This window comes from Manis javanica, chromosome 4, assembly GCF_040802235.1.
Source record: "Manis javanica isolate MJ-LG chromosome 4, MJ_LKY, whole genome shotgun sequence".
NCBI classification, from domain to species: domain Eukaryota; kingdom Metazoa; phylum Chordata; class Mammalia; order Pholidota; family Manidae; genus Manis; species Manis javanica.
The window spans coordinates 40,858,794-40,877,414 of NC_133159.1; the positions used below are offsets into that span (position 1 = coordinate 40,858,794).

General features: G+C 33.8%; 1 protein-coding gene across 3 annotated transcripts in view; it reads right to left on the reverse strand.

Moving 5' to 3' along the window:
* The window catches only part of EPS15 (epidermal growth factor receptor pathway substrate 15), a 163,027-nt gene that overhangs the window by 92,974 nt on the left and 51,432 nt on the right, over positions 1-18,621 (reverse strand). For 2 of the 3 annotated variants that reach the window (XM_037021847.2, XM_037021845.2), the window contains exons 3-10: positions 15,792-15,881; positions 14,872-14,919; positions 11,930-12,025; positions 11,220-11,285; positions 9,811-9,936; positions 7,678-7,737; positions 1,629-1,718; positions 404-549 (exon numbers count right to left, since the gene is read on the reverse strand). In XM_037021847.2, coding sequence (XP_036877742.1) covers positions 404-549; positions 1,629-1,718; positions 7,678-7,737; positions 9,811-9,936; positions 11,220-11,285; positions 11,930-12,025; positions 14,872-14,919; positions 15,792-15,881 — 722 coding nt within the window. The remainder of the gene's footprint in view (positions 1-403; positions 550-1,628; positions 1,719-7,677; positions 7,738-9,810; positions 9,937-11,219; positions 11,286-11,929; positions 12,026-14,871; positions 14,920-15,791; positions 15,882-18,621) is intronic. The other variant, XM_073233918.1, reaches the window with a different exon arrangement.

The following is an 18,621-nucleotide window of genomic DNA, read 5'->3' on the forward strand; positions in this document are numbered from 1 at the left end:
TTCAAGGACTGAATGTGTAATTCCTATGGAAACACATTCAAGTATACATATACCCTTCAGCATTATAAGAGTATGCCTTGAAGATACTATTTTATATTGCTTAAATTTCAGGTTTTTGGATTCGCCCTTAAAAATTTAAGTTTAACTGATATAAACAGATATAAACTGCATTTTAGAATTCTAATAACCATTAACTGACACTGTCAGTCTCATAAAATTTCAGGTAAACCATTCTCAAGCTTTTGTCCAATATCCAGAAAAAATCCTCAGATTTAAACGACCTCTACAAAGGATTCTGGAACAAAAACTATCCTGTTTACAAAAGCTTAAAAATAAGAATACACAAAATGAGAGTTATACAAAACCATATTTGCTTTTTAAGTCAATTTAAATAAAATCTTACCAAATATGGGCTAGTACGGCAGAAGGTAAACCTGTCTTCAGGAAGATTTCACGGACTTCCAATCCAGACACAAATCCATCCATATCTTTATCAGTTTTCAAGAAGATTTCATCATATTTAGCTTTTTCTGCAGGGGATACAACCCACTACAGGAAAAAAATATATATATATAGTATTTCTGCCAAAATGAAACCAACTTTTTTTTTTTGTCACCATGATTGGTTTATTTCACACAAACCAAATTCTATGAAGAACATGTCAGAATAGGAAACATTTGACAGTGTTACAGGTAACGCTAGCACAAACTTTGAAGTGCCACTTGTTAACCCATGAGAATGTCTACCACAAAGTCTGAGCAATTCTACCTCACTAACTACAGCAACAGTCTATCACTTCCATCACACCCCAATTGACATGCTATGAAGAGAAAATTAAGGAAGAAAAATAGAGCTCAGTTGGGACTATATTCATAGATGCCCATTTTACTTTTTTTTCCTTTAAGTAATGGGTAAATTCAAGCAGTTAACTCTTGACTTATGAATGACCATATCAATATGGGTAGTTGAGAGAGTCTGTGTAAATAAGATACTCAGATAATTCTCAATCTCCATTTTTTTATAGTTGCATTCAGCATTCTTAACTGTAGCCAAACTGGCTGATGTACATATCTTGTCATCATTTTCCTTTACTCAACCTGACAAGAGGCAAGATGGAGGCAAAAAAGGCCTTGGACCACCCAAAATTGGATAATTTGATCACTAAGAATCAAGAGTTAACTAGAGATTAAACAAACAAAAACATCTATTAAGTATGCCAGGGCAAGCATGCTAGATTAGCATGGAGAATTTTGTTATCTCCAACTTTAATTCCAGGTAGGTCAAGGCAAAAACAATAAAACATCCATATGATCTACGTAAGGCCACATGAAGGAGAAGGATTATCTGTCTTCTCTGAGACGTCCCATTATGAGGTTCAACCAGAGGGCGTTCTAAATCTTCGATCCCTTTGAGTTTTCCTTCGATCTTCAAGCAATCAAAATGTTTGCACTTTGTTTAAAAAAAAATGCCATGCACTTTGTTTAAAAAAAAAGTCTTTAACACTAATAAGTCTATACCTGTCTTAATGTTGCTTTGGCAGGTAAAATGCCTACAGGTGGTAAGGAGTGGTAAAGTTCCTTGGCTGATGCTGAAGATGGGGTCAACCACATAGAGCCTGGTATACTGACCGTTTTTCTCTTAGAAGGTGGCACCAAGGCTGGAGGCAAGGACATTGGCACAGGTTCTTTCTCCAATGCGCAGTATACCAAAAACATGGCCTTCAAAATAGATGAACCATTGTCATATATATTAAAATAATTTAACAACATCCACCCATTGAATTGATTATTATTTAATAACAAAGCAGTTCAAGTTGTCTCAAATCCTTTTTTTAAGAAATTAGACTGGGAAGGGAAGGAGGAAAAAAGAGGGAGAACGAAAGGAGGGTAAAAAAGGAAATGAATCAAAGCTAAGCAACTTTTAGGAAGATATCCTGAGTAGCAAAAAACTCAGGATACAACTGTCAAAACTCATCAAATTATACTTAAATTTTAAGTGCAATTCATTGTATGGTAAAGTAGTTCTGTACATGCGAGCAAAAAAAAAAAAACATGGAGCTCTCAATATGAAAAGATATCCATGACACACTACTAAACATGAAAAAAATATAGTGTTGAGCAGACACACATCCTTCAATAAAGTTCTTGCATAAGTCAAAAGCAAGCAAACAAACTGGGAAAAAAATATTTGCAAAGAGTTAATCTCCAGAATATATACAGTTCCCAGAAATTAACAGAAGAAAAAACAAAGTCCAATAGGAAAATGGACAGAGTAAGAACAGATTTTTTTACAGAAAAGAAAATACTACAAATGGCCTATTCTTTAACATATAAAAATATACTCACTTTCACTCACACAAAAACTGCAAATTAAAACTATATTAAAATATCGTTTTCCACCTACTGGCAAAACCCCAAAATTTCATAATGTATTTTGTTAACTAGACTGGTAAAATAGACACTCTTACTATGTTGCTAGTGGGAGCTCAATCTGGTACCAAGACTATGAAGGGCATATTGGCAACATCTACCAAATTTATTTATTTCCTTCTGGCTCAACAATCCCACATCTGGCAGTCTATACTCAAACTTACCTGTCTACACAGGAAATGCTGTGTGACAAAGGTTAGTACAGAATTGTTTATATCAGCACCTAAGTGCTTAAAGACTGGTTAAAAAAAATTATGGCACATAAAAAATTATGGTACAATTTGAAATACTATGAAACAAAAAACAGGAGAAACATTCTATTTAGCAATGGTGGTACCTTCACAAGTACAACTGTCAAAACTCATCAAATTATACTTAAATTTTAAGTGCAATTCATTGTATAGTAAAGTAGTTCTGTACATGCGAGCAAAAAAAAACATGGCGCTCTCAATATGAAAAGATATACATGACACACTATTAAACATGAAAAAAATATAGTGTTGAGCAGTATGAGTGACAAAATGTATAATGTTTTATCTTTCATGGTAAGGGTGCAACATTTTTAACTGTTTATATTTGCAGTAAGAAATTCTAAAAGGATAAACAAGAAACTAAGAATTTGGTTAGAGTAGGTATAAAACGAGCAGTTGAGAGCAACGATAGGACTGATTTTTTCCACTGAATATCTTCTTACATTGTACTGATTTCTGAACCATAAGGATGTATTACCTATTAAAATGTATTCTTAACTACTGAAAACATACAGCACTTGCACAAAGTGGGACAACCTATATATAGACTGTTCTAGGAGATTTCCTTCATTTGAAAGAATTCAAGGCACCTTTAAGGATTTCAAAAGATGAAAAGTTCCTGTGACTATCTTCAAGCATATAAAATTACTCAAGCAACTCGGAATGTCCAAAAGCATTCCAATAGCAATTGGGAGGAAGCTTGAGTATTTCTTCTTAATTTCTTTTCTTTCATTGAAAATGGTAATTCTCCCCAGATAGAAGTTTGCTTCTAATTTTAAGTTTGTGGGGTTTTCCAATCAGTATTTATTGAGAACCGAATATAGTAACACTGATCCGTGATTTCTGTGATTATTAATATTTTACAAATGAAGAAACTGAGGCTCAGAGATGCTAAATAACTCACCTGCTATCTTTTTAAGAAATGAGAGAGTAGAGTTCAAACCAAGATCTTCTAGCTACAAAGCTCATTTTTTTCAGATTTAGTTAACTTTATTAGGAGCACACATGCAATTTAACAATACTGTGCTCTCCTCTATAGGTTAAAAAACTAACCTTCAACCCACTAACACCCAAATTATAGCAGGCATCAGAATTACCCGGACAGCTTAAAAAAGCACAAATTTCTTGGCTCTGCTCCCATAACACTAGAATCATTAAGTCTAAGAGTCAGCCAGAGAATTTATATTTCTAACAAGATCCCAGGTGATGCTGATGCTGTTTGTCCTGGAACCACATTTAATCTTAGACTGGAACCAAGGAGTCTCCTCTTCCCATTCACTTGAAGAATTCCATTTCAGTTTTAGAAACACACATACTTTCTACCAAAAGCTTGAAACTCCAGAAAGAAAAACAATCTGGCTAGCACATACTTTCAACCAAATTCAAAATATATGTAATATTATTAGATTGGCACTGAGCTAAAAGAAGTGACTAACATGCACATTAAAGGTCAGCATTCCTCTTGCTGCAGATGGGAGTCATTTCCTGGAAAAGCAGACACCAGAAGCAAAAAAGCTATGTCAGCCATCTGCTGCCAATAGACAGCACATTTTTTGAAAGTTAAAAAAAAAATTATTAATTTCATGTTGCCTAGAAAATAAGTTCTCTGACAAAACTGAAGTCAAAAATTTTCCACCAAATAAAACAGAAAAAGTGAACAGTATACTGCTAGTCTGTGATTTTTGTTTATTTTATTATATTGTACTTTATCCTAACGGAAGTCCACCATTGAAACAAATACAATTTAAATCAAATGGTGCACCATACTCACCTAAATAAATAAATAAATATAAAAATCTGACTGGCAACTAGTTTTTAAATGAAATGCATTACACAGCCTGAGATGGCCATCTAAGAAGCATTTTAGAATATCTTTTTTGTTGATTTCAAAGTAAAAGCACCAATAATAAACGTAAACTGACTCAGGGAGAACAAGGAAAAGGGGATTTAGTTTCACTGTTGCAGTCAATTACCAGTAGCTGCTCTCTTTATTTTTATCTTTTTCATTCTTTATGATTTTAGGGAGTAATTCTCAAATTTTGGTGCCCATCAGAATCACCTGGAATGCCTGCTAAAACATCGGGTTTTTGACCCTACCCCAGAGATTCTGATTCAGTTGGTCTGGGACACTGCCTGAGAATTTGCATTTCTAATAAGTTCTCTGGTGATGCTGATGTGCTGGGGGGAGGACCATACTCTGAGAACCAGTACTTTAGGATTTTCCTTAGGAGTTTTATTTCCTTATTTAATCAGTTGAACTGCCAGTTATAAGTTCTTAAAAATAGCAATCTGGGATGAGAAGAAGGGCATTTCCTGAGTTTTCCAAGTAATACAAGTTCCCTTTATCAATTTAATTTTTAAAAACTTTATTAAGAAATTTCTAGCCACTAGGCACTGTGCTAAATAGTAGAAATACAAAAAGGAAAAGACTTCTCTCACTTTTACAACCCAACAGAAATAGCAAATATGTAAACAGTTTTAATACAATGATAAGAGGGGGAAAATGAGTGAATCAACTTGATAAACAGCAACAATATGGAAGAGAAAAAAGGAGAATAATGTAAAATAAATAGATAATGTGGAGGAATAAAACCTAGCAGCATCATTATCTTAAAAAACAAAAACTGTCAAATTAGGTAAAAAATTAACACAGCAATGTGCCATTTTCAAGAGATACATTTAAAACATAAGAAATATCAGGTGAGCCAAATAAAATGAGAGCAGAAATAGCATAAATATCACACAAGCTGGAATTCAAACATAAATACGCTAAGCATGATAATGTTGGAAAGAACTTCTGAGGAATGCACATAGAAAGAAATCAAATGTGGCAAAATGGTTAAAATTAGTAAATCTAAGAGAAGGTATATGGGTATTCACTTTTTTTTTTAAGTAGTAATTCCCTACAAATGTGCTATTCATTCTTAAATTATTTTAATAAAGGTTTACTTTTATTTAAAAAAAGAGTAAGTTGTCTAAGAAAAGGCTTCAGGGCATATACAATTAACAGTTTATTCACTTGCTTTAACATAGACTACTGTTTATCAAATGAGGATAATACTATCCTCTACCTACCCTAATAATGCTTATGCAAATTCTCCTTTGAAATTTTCAATTTTTGTCTTTTATAAGAAAAAAAAAATCTCTACACATCTTACCAATGCAAGTATTTTGTACCAACATTCTTAACCCAAAAACCATTTATAAAAAGTTAATACATAGAGTTTAACAGTCTTTGAAAGTGCATCATCAGCCAAACATCTTCAGTATTTCACCTCTCCCCAAAACATCCCATACAACTAATTCAACTTTTGAAATATAGCTGGGATAGCTTTTGTCACCCTTGTGAGAGGGTAGTCCCTGACATTTCCCAACTATCACCCAAATTAAATGACTAGAGACCTGTGACTATCAACAAGTTTCTATTTCTATGTATTTTTTTCAAATGTGGTAATATGTATTCTGCCTAGCCTACTTAATTTTGATCTTGGAATATAAACAGAATAAAATTTATGAAAATGCAAAAAAAAGAAAAGTAAGGGTAAAGAGAAACTGAAACATAATCAATAAAATTAATATAATGGATTTTCAGAAGTCTAATAGCTTCTGAACAAAAATGTCGACATATCCAAGGAACATATGTAAAAACAGGTCATGAGCTTGGCAATAAAGAAAACCTTAACACATTTTTTTAAGTAGAGATTTCAAAGACCACATTCTCTAGTCATAATCAAATCAAGCTAAAAGTATATACAAAGATGAACAAAAAACAAACTTACAAACTTTGAAATTAGGAAACATACTCCTAGACAGATGATCAAAGAAATCTAAGAAGTAGCAAAAAGAGAATACTTTGTACCAATATCTATGGAATCTAGCCAAGCCTGTATTCAGGGGAAAATATGTTGTCCTTTAAATGCTTTCAATATTAAAGATGGTTAAAAAAAAAAAAAAACCTAGGAAGAAGGAATTAAGATTAAAGCTGAGAAGAATGAAAAAAATCAAACAATAATAGGATAAATTCATTCACAAGATGGCTCTTTTTAAAGATCAGTAAGGTGGATAAAATCCAATTAAACAGAAAATGAGAGGAACAAAAATATATAAGCTTTGGATTGAGAAAGGAGCACAAATTCAAAATGAAGATAGTGAAGTAATAATGCAAGTTTGAAAGCCAAAGAAATGGACAATTCCTTAGCAAAATGAAGAGAATATTTGAACAGACTAATTTCTAAATAAGAGGTGAAAGAGGTACCATTCATGAGTTCACATCAGAGTTTTGTTTTGTTTTTTTTTAATAAGTGACTTTTTTACTAAGGTATTGTTGATATACACTCTTATGAAGGTTTCACATGAAAAACACTGTGGTTACTATATTCACCCATATTATCAAGTACCCCCCCATGCCCCATTGAAGTCACTGTCCATCAGTGTAGTAAGATGCCACAGAGTCACTACTTGTCTTCTCTATCATAGCAGAGTTTTTATCTAATCTTTAATTAAGGTAGAAATTAATACAACTCTATTTGAAATTAACTATCCAATTAATAAAGGTAACATATTTTCAGAGAGGACATCAAAACTTTCTCTGTCTTCCTACATGAAGTGGAACTAAAGTGTTATTCATGTTTTTCTTTAATGAAATAAATATGAAAATTAGGGGGTATATTTGAAGTAAAATTATTCCATAGCAGAAACAGATACTGAGATGGCTGGGACAGAAAAGTACTATCATTCAACATCTTTACAGTGCATTATCCGAAGCATTTATTCCTAGGTACCTTAAAGTCAAATAAAATGAACATAGCAAAGCATACATTTTCTATTATCCATTTGTTAAAAAGTATTTATTGACTACCTATAAATCCTAGGTAAAAATATTCATATCAACGATCTTAGGAAATACAGTTTTCCTCTAAGCATGAACTAAAAGGGGCAATTTTCACCTGAGAAGACCATTAAGATGTTTAAGACTTAAAGAGAATGAAGTCACTTACAACTGCAAACTCATCCCTGTCAAGCATTCCATCATGGTCAATATCACTCAACTCCCAAACCTGAAAAAGAAAAGAAATTAGAAAGATTAATTTTCTTTTATCTCATGTTTTACTTGTAAAGACGAAATACATATGAGGGAAAAAATTTCCCTAAACATTATAATATTTATTTCTCTGATAAATTTCAATTATGCTGATCATTTAATTACATCACTACTATATTATATGCTATATTAACATTACTGTTAAAAAGGGTCATAATCGTTAAAGCCAAGTATTTTTTAAATAATTCCTTTACAAATTTTTAAAGAAAATATTTTGTTCCTTTCAAGTAAGAAAACAACTACAATGCTTATTCACAAGCATCATCTCAAATAATTCATGTAACAACTGCATATGGTCCTATCAATCCTGTTTTAGACATGAGGCTATATGACTTATCTAGTATCATGCAACTACTACTAAGTAACAGAATCCATTTTCAATGTGAAGACTTCCAATTAAAGTCCATTATTGGTTTCCCTATACTACAGAATATCTAATCAACTAAAAGAAATAACCAATGAATATTGTAATAATCACTAACTAGCTAATAACCAGGGCCTACAAAGAAAAAAATAACATCTATAAGGTCTTGGTAGGTTATGTCTAAATTTAAAACAGACCAGCTCTAAAACTATGTTAAACCTTTGAAAAGAATATATTTAAGTCATTCAACAAAAATGTACTTAGGGCAGGAAAAGAAAATATACTGATGAGAGCGAGGAGTGGAGATAAGAAAGCCCCTGGTCATTAAATGCCTTGAAAAGAGTTTGGACTCTGTCTTAAGTGCAATGAGAAGCTACTAAGTAGTTTAGTTTTAAGCAAAAAAAAAAGAAAGAAAGAAAGAAAAAAACAGGACTTTATTTATAGTTTAGCAATCTCACACTGACCACACAGTGGAGAAATGATTAGTGAGGAACAATACTGAAAAGCAGCTTTTTAATTAATATTTATTGAGCACCTAGCCTATAAAACACTGATTTAGTAGTACTTCTACTGGTGATATGGTGTAAGTTATTATCATTACCATCATCACCATGGCAGCTAGCAGTCAAAGAGTATGTACCAAGCACTGTGCTAAGTACTTTACATACATTATCACACTTGATCTTTACAACCCTTATAAACTGGGAATCATGCTCATTTTAAAGATCAGATACTGAGACATGGTTTTCTAATGATTTGCCAAGATCACATAGCTAAGAAATGGCACTGCCAGGATTAAACCCTACGTAGTCTGACTAAGCAAGGGTTAAAGGAAGTGTTGGAGATTTAATGAGAGTGAGAGTAGACAAGGTTTGAAATATGAAGGGGGAGTAAAGAGCAATCACTATGGAAATAGCACAAGAATGTCTAGCAGTAGGGAAAGCCCATCTTGAGTTGATGATCATCAAATTATGATACCAATCTTACTAGACTTTCTCAGTAGTCCATATGCAACCACAGAAAAGGCAAATAATTAGCTTCATACAAAGCTGGATTTTCACCAGGCAGGAGAGAAATTAGAAAACATGGAAAAGAGATCTAAGGATACTGACATGAAACTGTGGACCAAAAAATCCAAGTTGGATGAGGAAAAAAGTAAATTCAAAAGATGGGGAAAGTAAAGGAGTCTGAGACTTAAAGGTCTTAATGAAATAAAAAAATTAGTCTTGCAAATATCTAGGAAAAAGCTCTAGGAAGATAGGAAGTTCTATTTAGAGAGTAGAATTTATTATTTCAGAGATGAAACCATCCCTTATGACAAAGCCCCATAATACAGCCATGAGGTATGTGGCAGATGGAAAATACTGATGGTCTCTGGAAATGAAGTCACGGAAAAAGAGGTCAGAGCATATAGGACAAAGAAAAAAGGACCTATGTAAGGGGCTTACCTATATAGTTCATTTCAAACACTTGTATTTTAGAGGTAATAACCAAGTAAAGAAATAAATTGGCAGTAATTTTGCATATTAAGTCAATACACAATTCTGTAACACTACAACTTCAAAATATGATCTGTGCATTTTTTAACAAAGAGCTATAAGTGCTCCTGGTAGATATAAAATCAAGATACATAAAAATCACATTGAGAATTTAATAATATCTTACTCTTCCAAGGATATCCACAGGTAATTTAGAGTTGAGCAATACTGGTTTCACTTTATCACCAGACAGAAATCCATTCACTGGCTTTAAACTATCAAAAATGGCATCATATTTGGCCTTATCTTCAGACTATAATACAAAAAAGGTCCCAAGTTAAGTAATGGTGAAAAGATTTAACTGCATATATAAAAATTAAGTCCTCAAAAGAATGGACAATATTTTTTAAAACTATTGTTTAAAAAACATTTTTCACTTTCACCTAAATACATTACAGTAAATAGAAATTTAAAAGATTCCACTCGAGTCCAGAATCCCTCCATTCCTTTTGTAGCTGGAATACTTTGCTTTTCTGCATTAAATTAGTATCAAAAGATTTTAGTGATAGAAGAGCTTTTGATAAGAGCATCTAATTGAACCCCCTCACTTGAACAGACTCACAGTAAGGAAGTAACTTTCAAAAGAACACAGAGCTAATTGGTGACCTTCTATGACTTTCTAGACATGGTGTTAATTACATTTCAAACTCAGATTTTTGAATGAAAATCACTGCCATAAGAATAAACATCAAATTTCCCCCATTTTTCCCCAAAGCAAGATTTCTTTTTTTATTCAATAATAACACATTTCCTCAAATCCTGGAAAAATGCTTGAATAATAGAAAAAAATATTCTTCAAGACTTGCCAGGTGAAGGAAGACCAAATCCCTATACTTTTCAAAATTAGCTGATAGCACAACAGCACACATGGACAAGCCAAATGGCTTTCTGACAAAACTACACGTATTATTAAAGGTCATTTGATCTGCTGTATTGTAATACTGTTTTAAATTATAATTTTTTTAATTGGATAAAATAGCTATAACCAGTGTGATGCCTCCAAATAACTATAATGCAAAATGCCCATTTTTGAAAAAGATTCCATAAAGTATTGTTTTAGAGCCATAAAGAAAATAGTTAAATAGAATTTTCAAACAAGAAATGATGCCATCTTACTACACTGATGGACAGTGACTGCAATGCGGTAAGAGGGGTCTCGATAATATGGGTGAATGTAGTAACCACATTGTTTTTCATGTGAAACCTTAATTAAGAGTGTATATCAATAATAACTTAATAACAAAAATGATGCCAGTGGGGCAATCTACCTATCCATCAAATACTTTAGTTAGTATAGGATCATGAAATCACCATGTTTAGAATATACTATTAACAGAAATGAGATTAAGCCATACTAATTGTCACAAAAATGACTGACAGAGCTGTAAGATCCCTTAAAAGATTTCGGGTATTTCCTTTATGGTAAAAATGAAAGTCTAGTGCAGAGTGCAATACATTTTAGAAGTAGGGGGAGAGGATTATGTGGGTAGGAAGCAAAGCAGGGGTAAAGAGAGAATAGTTACCAAGTTTACTTACTTTTACAGCCCATGGGAGCTCAGCTACAGAGGTTCCACTGATGAGCAAAGGACTACTGGTATCATGCTAAAAAGACAAATATAGCACAGGATGGCTTGAAATTCTCAAATCAATAAACAATGAAGAAAAAGTGGTTTACAGATTCAAATATGTTCATACAAAATGTTGGATCTCAAGGCACACAGACAGGACACTGTTTTACAACATTATTTAAAGAAAGTAGAACAAGAACCCAATTTAAGGTTTCTAAGTTACAAGTACATGAACCTATTAACAGCATGCCCAAGTTATTAAGTTTATCTGCTTGTACAGACAGATGAATATATTTGAAAAAATAGTGTAATAATATAGTTAGGCAACAAATTCCTAAAATAATCTTCTGGCTACATGCCTAAACTTAGAAGTGCAGAAATTCTCAAAACTGATGTTAAATTAATAATACTCAGATCAAATACTTTTAAAGTACTGAATTTGAAAACAAGCAAGATGAGCAATGAAACTTATGCAAAAAGGAGTGGGGAAGACTAGCCCTATCAGATGTAGAATTACAAAACATGATAATTAAAACAATGTAAGATCAGCATATGGATCACAGATATAGCAATGGGTAAGAACAAGAAAACCCAGAAAGAAACCAAAATCCATATGAGAATGCAGCACACAACTGAGGTGGTATTTCAAATCAGTTTAAATTTAGAAGTATGTCTTACAAATCGTGGTGGAGGAACAGCCAAGTTCAAGCTGTTCAGTGAAACCTCCAATCCATTCTGGGCACATGCCACAAGACGCAAAGCAATGAAGAATTCCTGACAAAGAAGAGTATGAATGTTAAGAGCATTGTCTATCCATCCATCCATCCACCCACCTGTCTACATACATACTTCAAATCTGAATATATAAAACAATTCACAATTACTTTTTAAGTAGCAACAAATACAACAGCACATTTGCTGGAAAAATACTTGCTTTAAAATTGATGAGAGATCTATTTACAAAGATGTTCTTAACATTATAAACAACAAAAATGTCAATATAAAATGGGAAAATACTTAAACTGTGAGAGTTAACAGAAATACATAAAATTAATAATCATGCTTTAAAGAATATTTAATAATGTTAAGAAATGCTTTTTATCATTTAAGTAAGGAAAAAAACCTGAGAAAAAACCTAGAAGAAAATAATACCTAGACATTATCAGAAGTCATCTCTGGATTTAAGATTAAAAATTTTGGAACTGGATCAATCATTCATGAGACTCAATCATTGCTATTCTAGAAAAGCTACAGAGAGTAACATTGTAGCATCTAAAACAATTATATAACTCCTTGACTTCAAAATACTTGTAAATCTCTCCCAAAGGTCCTTGGATTTTTTGGCATTTGAAGCCTCAGTCTAAAATTTGATAAATTCAAAGATGTTGAAGCCAACTGTTTTTCAGCTGTTTTGAATTAAAGTCAGGTCTGGGAATAGACATAACAAAAGCCTTTCTCCAGTTATCATCACTTGCAACTTGTCAATATTCTAGTATAGCTGTTGACACAATCAACCCTTCATTACTTTTCTGAGATCTATTCTCATCTACACCCTTCTTAACCAATTCCTAACCTTATTCTTGGAACCTCACAAGTTGTCTGCTTTACACAATACCTTGGTTTCACTCATAAATTCCTTGAAAAATGCTCTTTCAAGATCTCCCTTTCTCTTTTCATTCACTCCATAAGCTTCTATGAAATCTCACTTCAATTCTCACCAGTAGCTAGAGAAACTACTGCCTATGTAACAAATAACCTCCTAGCTACCAAATACAATACTCTTTTTTAATAAGCCTCATCCAACTTGTTCTTTCTGCTACCTGGACAGTATGATCCTCCTTGTAGCTCTCCTACACCAACACAGCTTCATAAAACTCTCCTAGTTCTCCTTTGACCTTTCAATTTGCTTCTATTGGAGTCAGTGCATCCTCCAACTTTTAAATGCTATTTTAAATATTCCAACATTAGCCTCTTTCTCTTCTCATTCTATGTGAGATTCAATTATTCTTAATTGAATCAGGGTCCACTCCCATAGTATGGATGGGCTCTAATGTGAAATAGTACTGCACTGAATTCTAGTTTTTCTTCTTAAAGCTGTGAGGCCATGGGCAAATTAAAGAAAACTTCTATAAAAGGGGGGCTAATACCTACCTTGCAACGTATTATGACAAACAAAATAAAAATACTTTAGGAAGAAAGCACCTGCTGTCATTTTTGGCACATAAAAACTCAGTAAGTATTGGCCTATTTTCTTTCTTTCATACGTTAATTCAAAAAAGCATCTATTCCTCCAATGCCAATATCAAAGTTTAACTACAGGCATATAAATCCGGCCACCTGGATAAAATGAAGACAAACTCAACATCCAAAGCCCAGGAATATCAGTGAAGAATTATCATACCATAAACTCATGAAGATAGGGAAATCTATCATGTTCACCTCTTGTATTTCTGAAGCCTTTCTCAAAACAGATCCTCAACAAACATTTGCTGACTGAGTACAGAGCACCCTGGATGCCCATATGAATTTAGTCTTCCTTTTGTCTCAGTGGACCAAACTGGCCCTTCTTCCCAGAAGCTTCAATGGGGACTACAATCTAGCCCTGAAATCGTAATTGAAAGACTCAGTATTCTGACTTTTGGCATTTGATCCTGCTTCAATTATCCATCCATAAGGGGGAATTAGCTTTGCATAGCAGTGCTCAGCCAATGTGTCAACATGTAGCAAGTTTGAATTCAACTTTGTAGAACTCTGAAATTAATCCCCAATGAGCAGAACGTGGAAGTACACTGACAGTATCCAACATCTTAACCACTTTCATGTATTTCTGGGGTTTACTTCTGGCCTATAAATCATTTTTCAGTTTACATGTCAGAGTTAAGACCTAGACCAGAATACTCAGGTTTGATTGCTAAGAGCTTCCTTTCAAATGTACAAGGTAATACCATCTTATCACTTAACTAATAAAATCCACTTCTATTTATAACCCTGTATATGTAAGAAATTAGTAAGTTACATGGAGTAAAGTCTCTCTGAATGAGAAAAATTAATTCTTTATTATTGTTTGAATGTGTCCCCCCAAAATTCACATGTTGAAATCCTAACCCCCAAAAATAATGGTGGTAGGAGGTAGGGCCTTTGGGAGGCGCTTAAGTCATCAGGGTGGGGCCCTCATAAATGGGATTAATGCCTTATAAAAGAGGGTCCAGAGAGATCCCTAGCCCCTTCTAACATGTGAGGCTACAAGAAGTCTGCAACCTGGAAGAGCACCCTCACCCAACCACGTTGGAAACCTGGTCTCAGACTTCTAGCCTCCAGAATTGTGAGCCATAAATTTCTGCTGTTTGTAAGTCATCCAGTTTGCAATACTTTCTTAGAGTAGCCCGTACAGACTAAGATACTGCAGGACAACTATGTCACCAAACTAACACTAATCTTGGGAATTAGCTACTTAAATGTCTACTGATTGGAAATATTTTCATTCTTGAAACACTTGCCCTTGCAAAACCCTAATGTTGGTGAGAATTAGTCTAAAACTTAGTCTAAAACTACATAAAACTGCTGGCTATTTTTCATTCTGAATCATTCAAAAACTTTTCATATGAATCTCTGAATCTTACTTGTTTGTTCAGGATACCTTTGCCATCTGTGTCAGCTAAATCCCAAATCTGAAATTTAGAGAAAACAATAGTATCAACCTGTATTTTAAACAAAAATCATCTTAAATATAAATTAAATCCCTGTAATTTATAACCTCTTGGTAGTCAGATTTAAGAAGAATTAAAAGAAGAAAGAAACTTTAAAGATCATTTAGTGCAACCCTACATAAATACGCTCAGGTTCAGCGAGAAGTGCTTCCTCGGGAACATCCAAGGCACCAGAGGAAGAACTTAAACCCAGGCTATGACTTCCAGTCTGACGCTTCCTCCGCTAACCCAAGCTCTCACTCCAAATCCAATGCTCTTTCTGCTAAAACATACTACCTTGATTTTAGATATTTTATTTCTTATGGGCACGTTGAAATAGCCAATATTTATTTGTGAATAAATTATCATAATGATCATTTTTCGGGGCTTGAATACATAACAATGTCATATATAGGGAGTCACCAGGAGATCAGTTCAGGACAGGGACTTTCCACCTCTTTGAGCTCTGTCCTAAGTCTCTCATCCCCCACTCTATTCACCACATATTAAACACATTTAGAGACAGTTACAATAGAGGAAGTAGGGATAGAGCCAAGTCTCTGAGTGGGTGCAAGTTCCCAGTCTGCACTGTTTTTCCCCACAATACCCAAATGTACTATTATTTCCTCATTTCCTCCTACTAAAGAGTAGTGTTTTCTAAAAATCTGAAAAACACCTTACTTTTCAAAAGGGTAAATCACTAGACTCCAAGTTCCCTCCATCACATCACTGTAACTGATTTATGACTCAGTTATAACTTCTAAGTTTCTTGATGGTATCTTTCTGAATTTGCATCCAATTTATCAATACTACTAAATATTCATTATAATCTTGCTATAATGAACAAATACTACCTTCCCAAGTATCAAGTCCGGAAGCCCTGATTTTTTCAGGAAAACAGCAGCATCAGAAGCTAATACTCTTCCAGCATTGCCTGTATCAACCTGAAAAGAGACAAACTGTAAATTAACAATAAACCCAAAGACAAATTTTCATCATTTATCTGCCTTCCTCCCTGTGATCTGAAACTGCCTTTTTTCGAAAAGGGAGTGGGAATCCTTTGAGCAACAAAGGCCAAGGAATATGTGGAGAGCCATATAGAGTACACCTTGACAGCATTGGCAATTTACAAAGTCTTTTTTATCACACCCATTACACAAATGAGAAATTTGAAGCTCAGAGGAAATACAGCAAATTAGCAGAGTCATAAGATTAACACATATCTTCTGACTCCAAGTCTTCTACAGTTGCCATTTAAATTCCAATAAACTTTAATGGCAATAGGAAGAAAAGAGCAGCGTTTCCTTGAGAGGTCTTCTAGCAAATGTGCACAGCTGCATATATCATGTTTTTTCAAACATCTTTAAATCATTAACTTCTGCTTTTATGCTGACTCTTAGAAACTGCAACACTAAAGGAAAAAAAAAGCAAAAGCAATATCACCTCTAGAACCAGCCGTGATCCCGTAATAAACTTAAAAAACCATTTTTAAAACTGTTTAGTTTCTAAAGCACATCAAGGGAAACATCATTTTAATTAATGGAGACCTTCCTTTAAGGCAGAATGAGATAATGAAGAGCAGGAAAACAGTTCAAAAAAATAGCGACTCTCACTTCTGTAAAGATTTCCTAAAGTTCTACTTGGAAAAATGAAAAGTAAATTTTAGAAAGTCATGGGAAAGATAACATGATGCTAAGATACCTGTATGCTAGCTGTTTTTCCAGGTTAGTTAAAAGATTAAGTGTGCTATATACATGTACAAAACATTCCAGACAGGCCAATCCAAGCAAAGAAGCAAAAGAGAAATCCTTTCTTTCAAGTTCTAGAACACAGGATAAATCAGGCACTCGGCAAAAAAGAAAGAATTGCCCAATCCAAATTTGGGGTAATAGGGAAGTACAAAAAGGGTTGGCAAATGTGTCTCCAGAATTCTCTAGAACTCCTTTTCTTTGCCCATTCCTGGACCAGGGTGGGTGAAAAAAGGAACACTTGCCCACAGTATAGCCTAAATACAGAGGCACTCAGAAAAACACTAATTAAATTTTATGAAATGTTTATGTACTGTACGCCAATAAAGAATTTTACGATCTTCCATTCTTATGGTTACTACAATAAACACAGCCATTTAATCTGTCATCTCCAATCAGTTTCTGTTGTATTTTCATGCTTGCCTAAAGGCTCTGCCATAAGCTGCAGACTACAATCTGTATCTTCAACAAAGAAAGGCAGTCTCAGAGCCTCATGGAAAGTACCATACCACCTACTCTGAATTATGACAACTAAAAAACAGACTTTTGGGTAAAGACTTCTGAACTGACATTACTTAGACAACTTTCAGTAACCAGGGTCTACAAAACTGTAGACTGTACTGGCAGACTCAGAATTTCCAAGTCTACGCAGTTTGGTAGTAGATTTTTTCACGAAAGCAGGCTCCTGTCCTGAGATGTAGGAGAACAAGAACTGCAGCTTGAATTACACAGAACTGAGTGAACTGTTGAGTAAAATTTATAGTTATTTACTTGGAATATTGTTGGTATTATTTTTAATGTTCTATATTTTAATGGATAGGTGTAAAAGCCTTTTTTCTTCTTACACTGTCTCTAACTCTCAGTTTAGTGGGCTCTGCTTTTGTAAACTGAATGAAACAGTTTTCAATGGCATCTGAATTCAAAAAAAATCCTTTTAACTGAGTGTCCTTACTTTTTATGGCAATATAGTTATTATGTAGGTTCAATAACAATTTGTTCTCTTATTTATCAGGATATAATTGAGTCCACTAATTGTGCAAAACAAGGCCTCATTTGAAAATGACTAAGATAGAACAAGCCACTACTAAGGAAAAAGGATTGACTTTATGTGAAGGTGATGTCTACAAAGACCTCCCAAGAAAACTGACAAGAAACCTGCTTTATAAGGTCCCAGCCTCTCAGGCAGTGAAGCAAGGTCACTTCGTAGGCTAGGAACCTTAGCAGATACGAGAAATCTTGGATGAGACAAACTTACTCTAATTTATATATACTGCAGGTAAAATGTGGGGAAGAGAATTCCTACGGTTTGGTCCTAGCCTCAAGATAGAAGAACAAATAACAAAAGGTTTAAAAAGTATAATCTGACATTCTTTAGAAATTTCAGGCAGAAATGAATTCTCTAGCCTTAGAAGTTGTTAAATAGTGAGTGTATGGCTCTAGATTTGGAAGTCATACCAAGAGGTGCTTCAATGGTTCGCCAATACTTTTTGCAACTATATAAACAGACAGATTAAATTCAATGAGACTAGCCTTTTCTGTAATCATGATCACAAGGTGAGGCAACTTTACAGAAAACTGATTCAATATTTGGAAATAGGCAAACAAGATTGCCTCAGAAGATTAGCTGATCTATAAATGCACCCTTGACTGACTTTCCATTGCTGAGGCTATTTTACATCCTGTAGGGTTAGAAGTTAAATTACAGAAAATGGATAGCATGTAAATGATTCCTGTCCATACCAATGATGTGAATTTTGTCTGGTGGAGAATATAAATCTCTGTAATTCATATTTTCAGTTTTATATCTTATTCTCTCAATAATGAATGAGTTGAATAAAATCCTTGACACATGTTCATTTTATACTTGTATGATAGTCATGGTTTTAACTTTGCGAAAATTAAACTTTAATAAGTCTTATAAACAACATAACAGTAA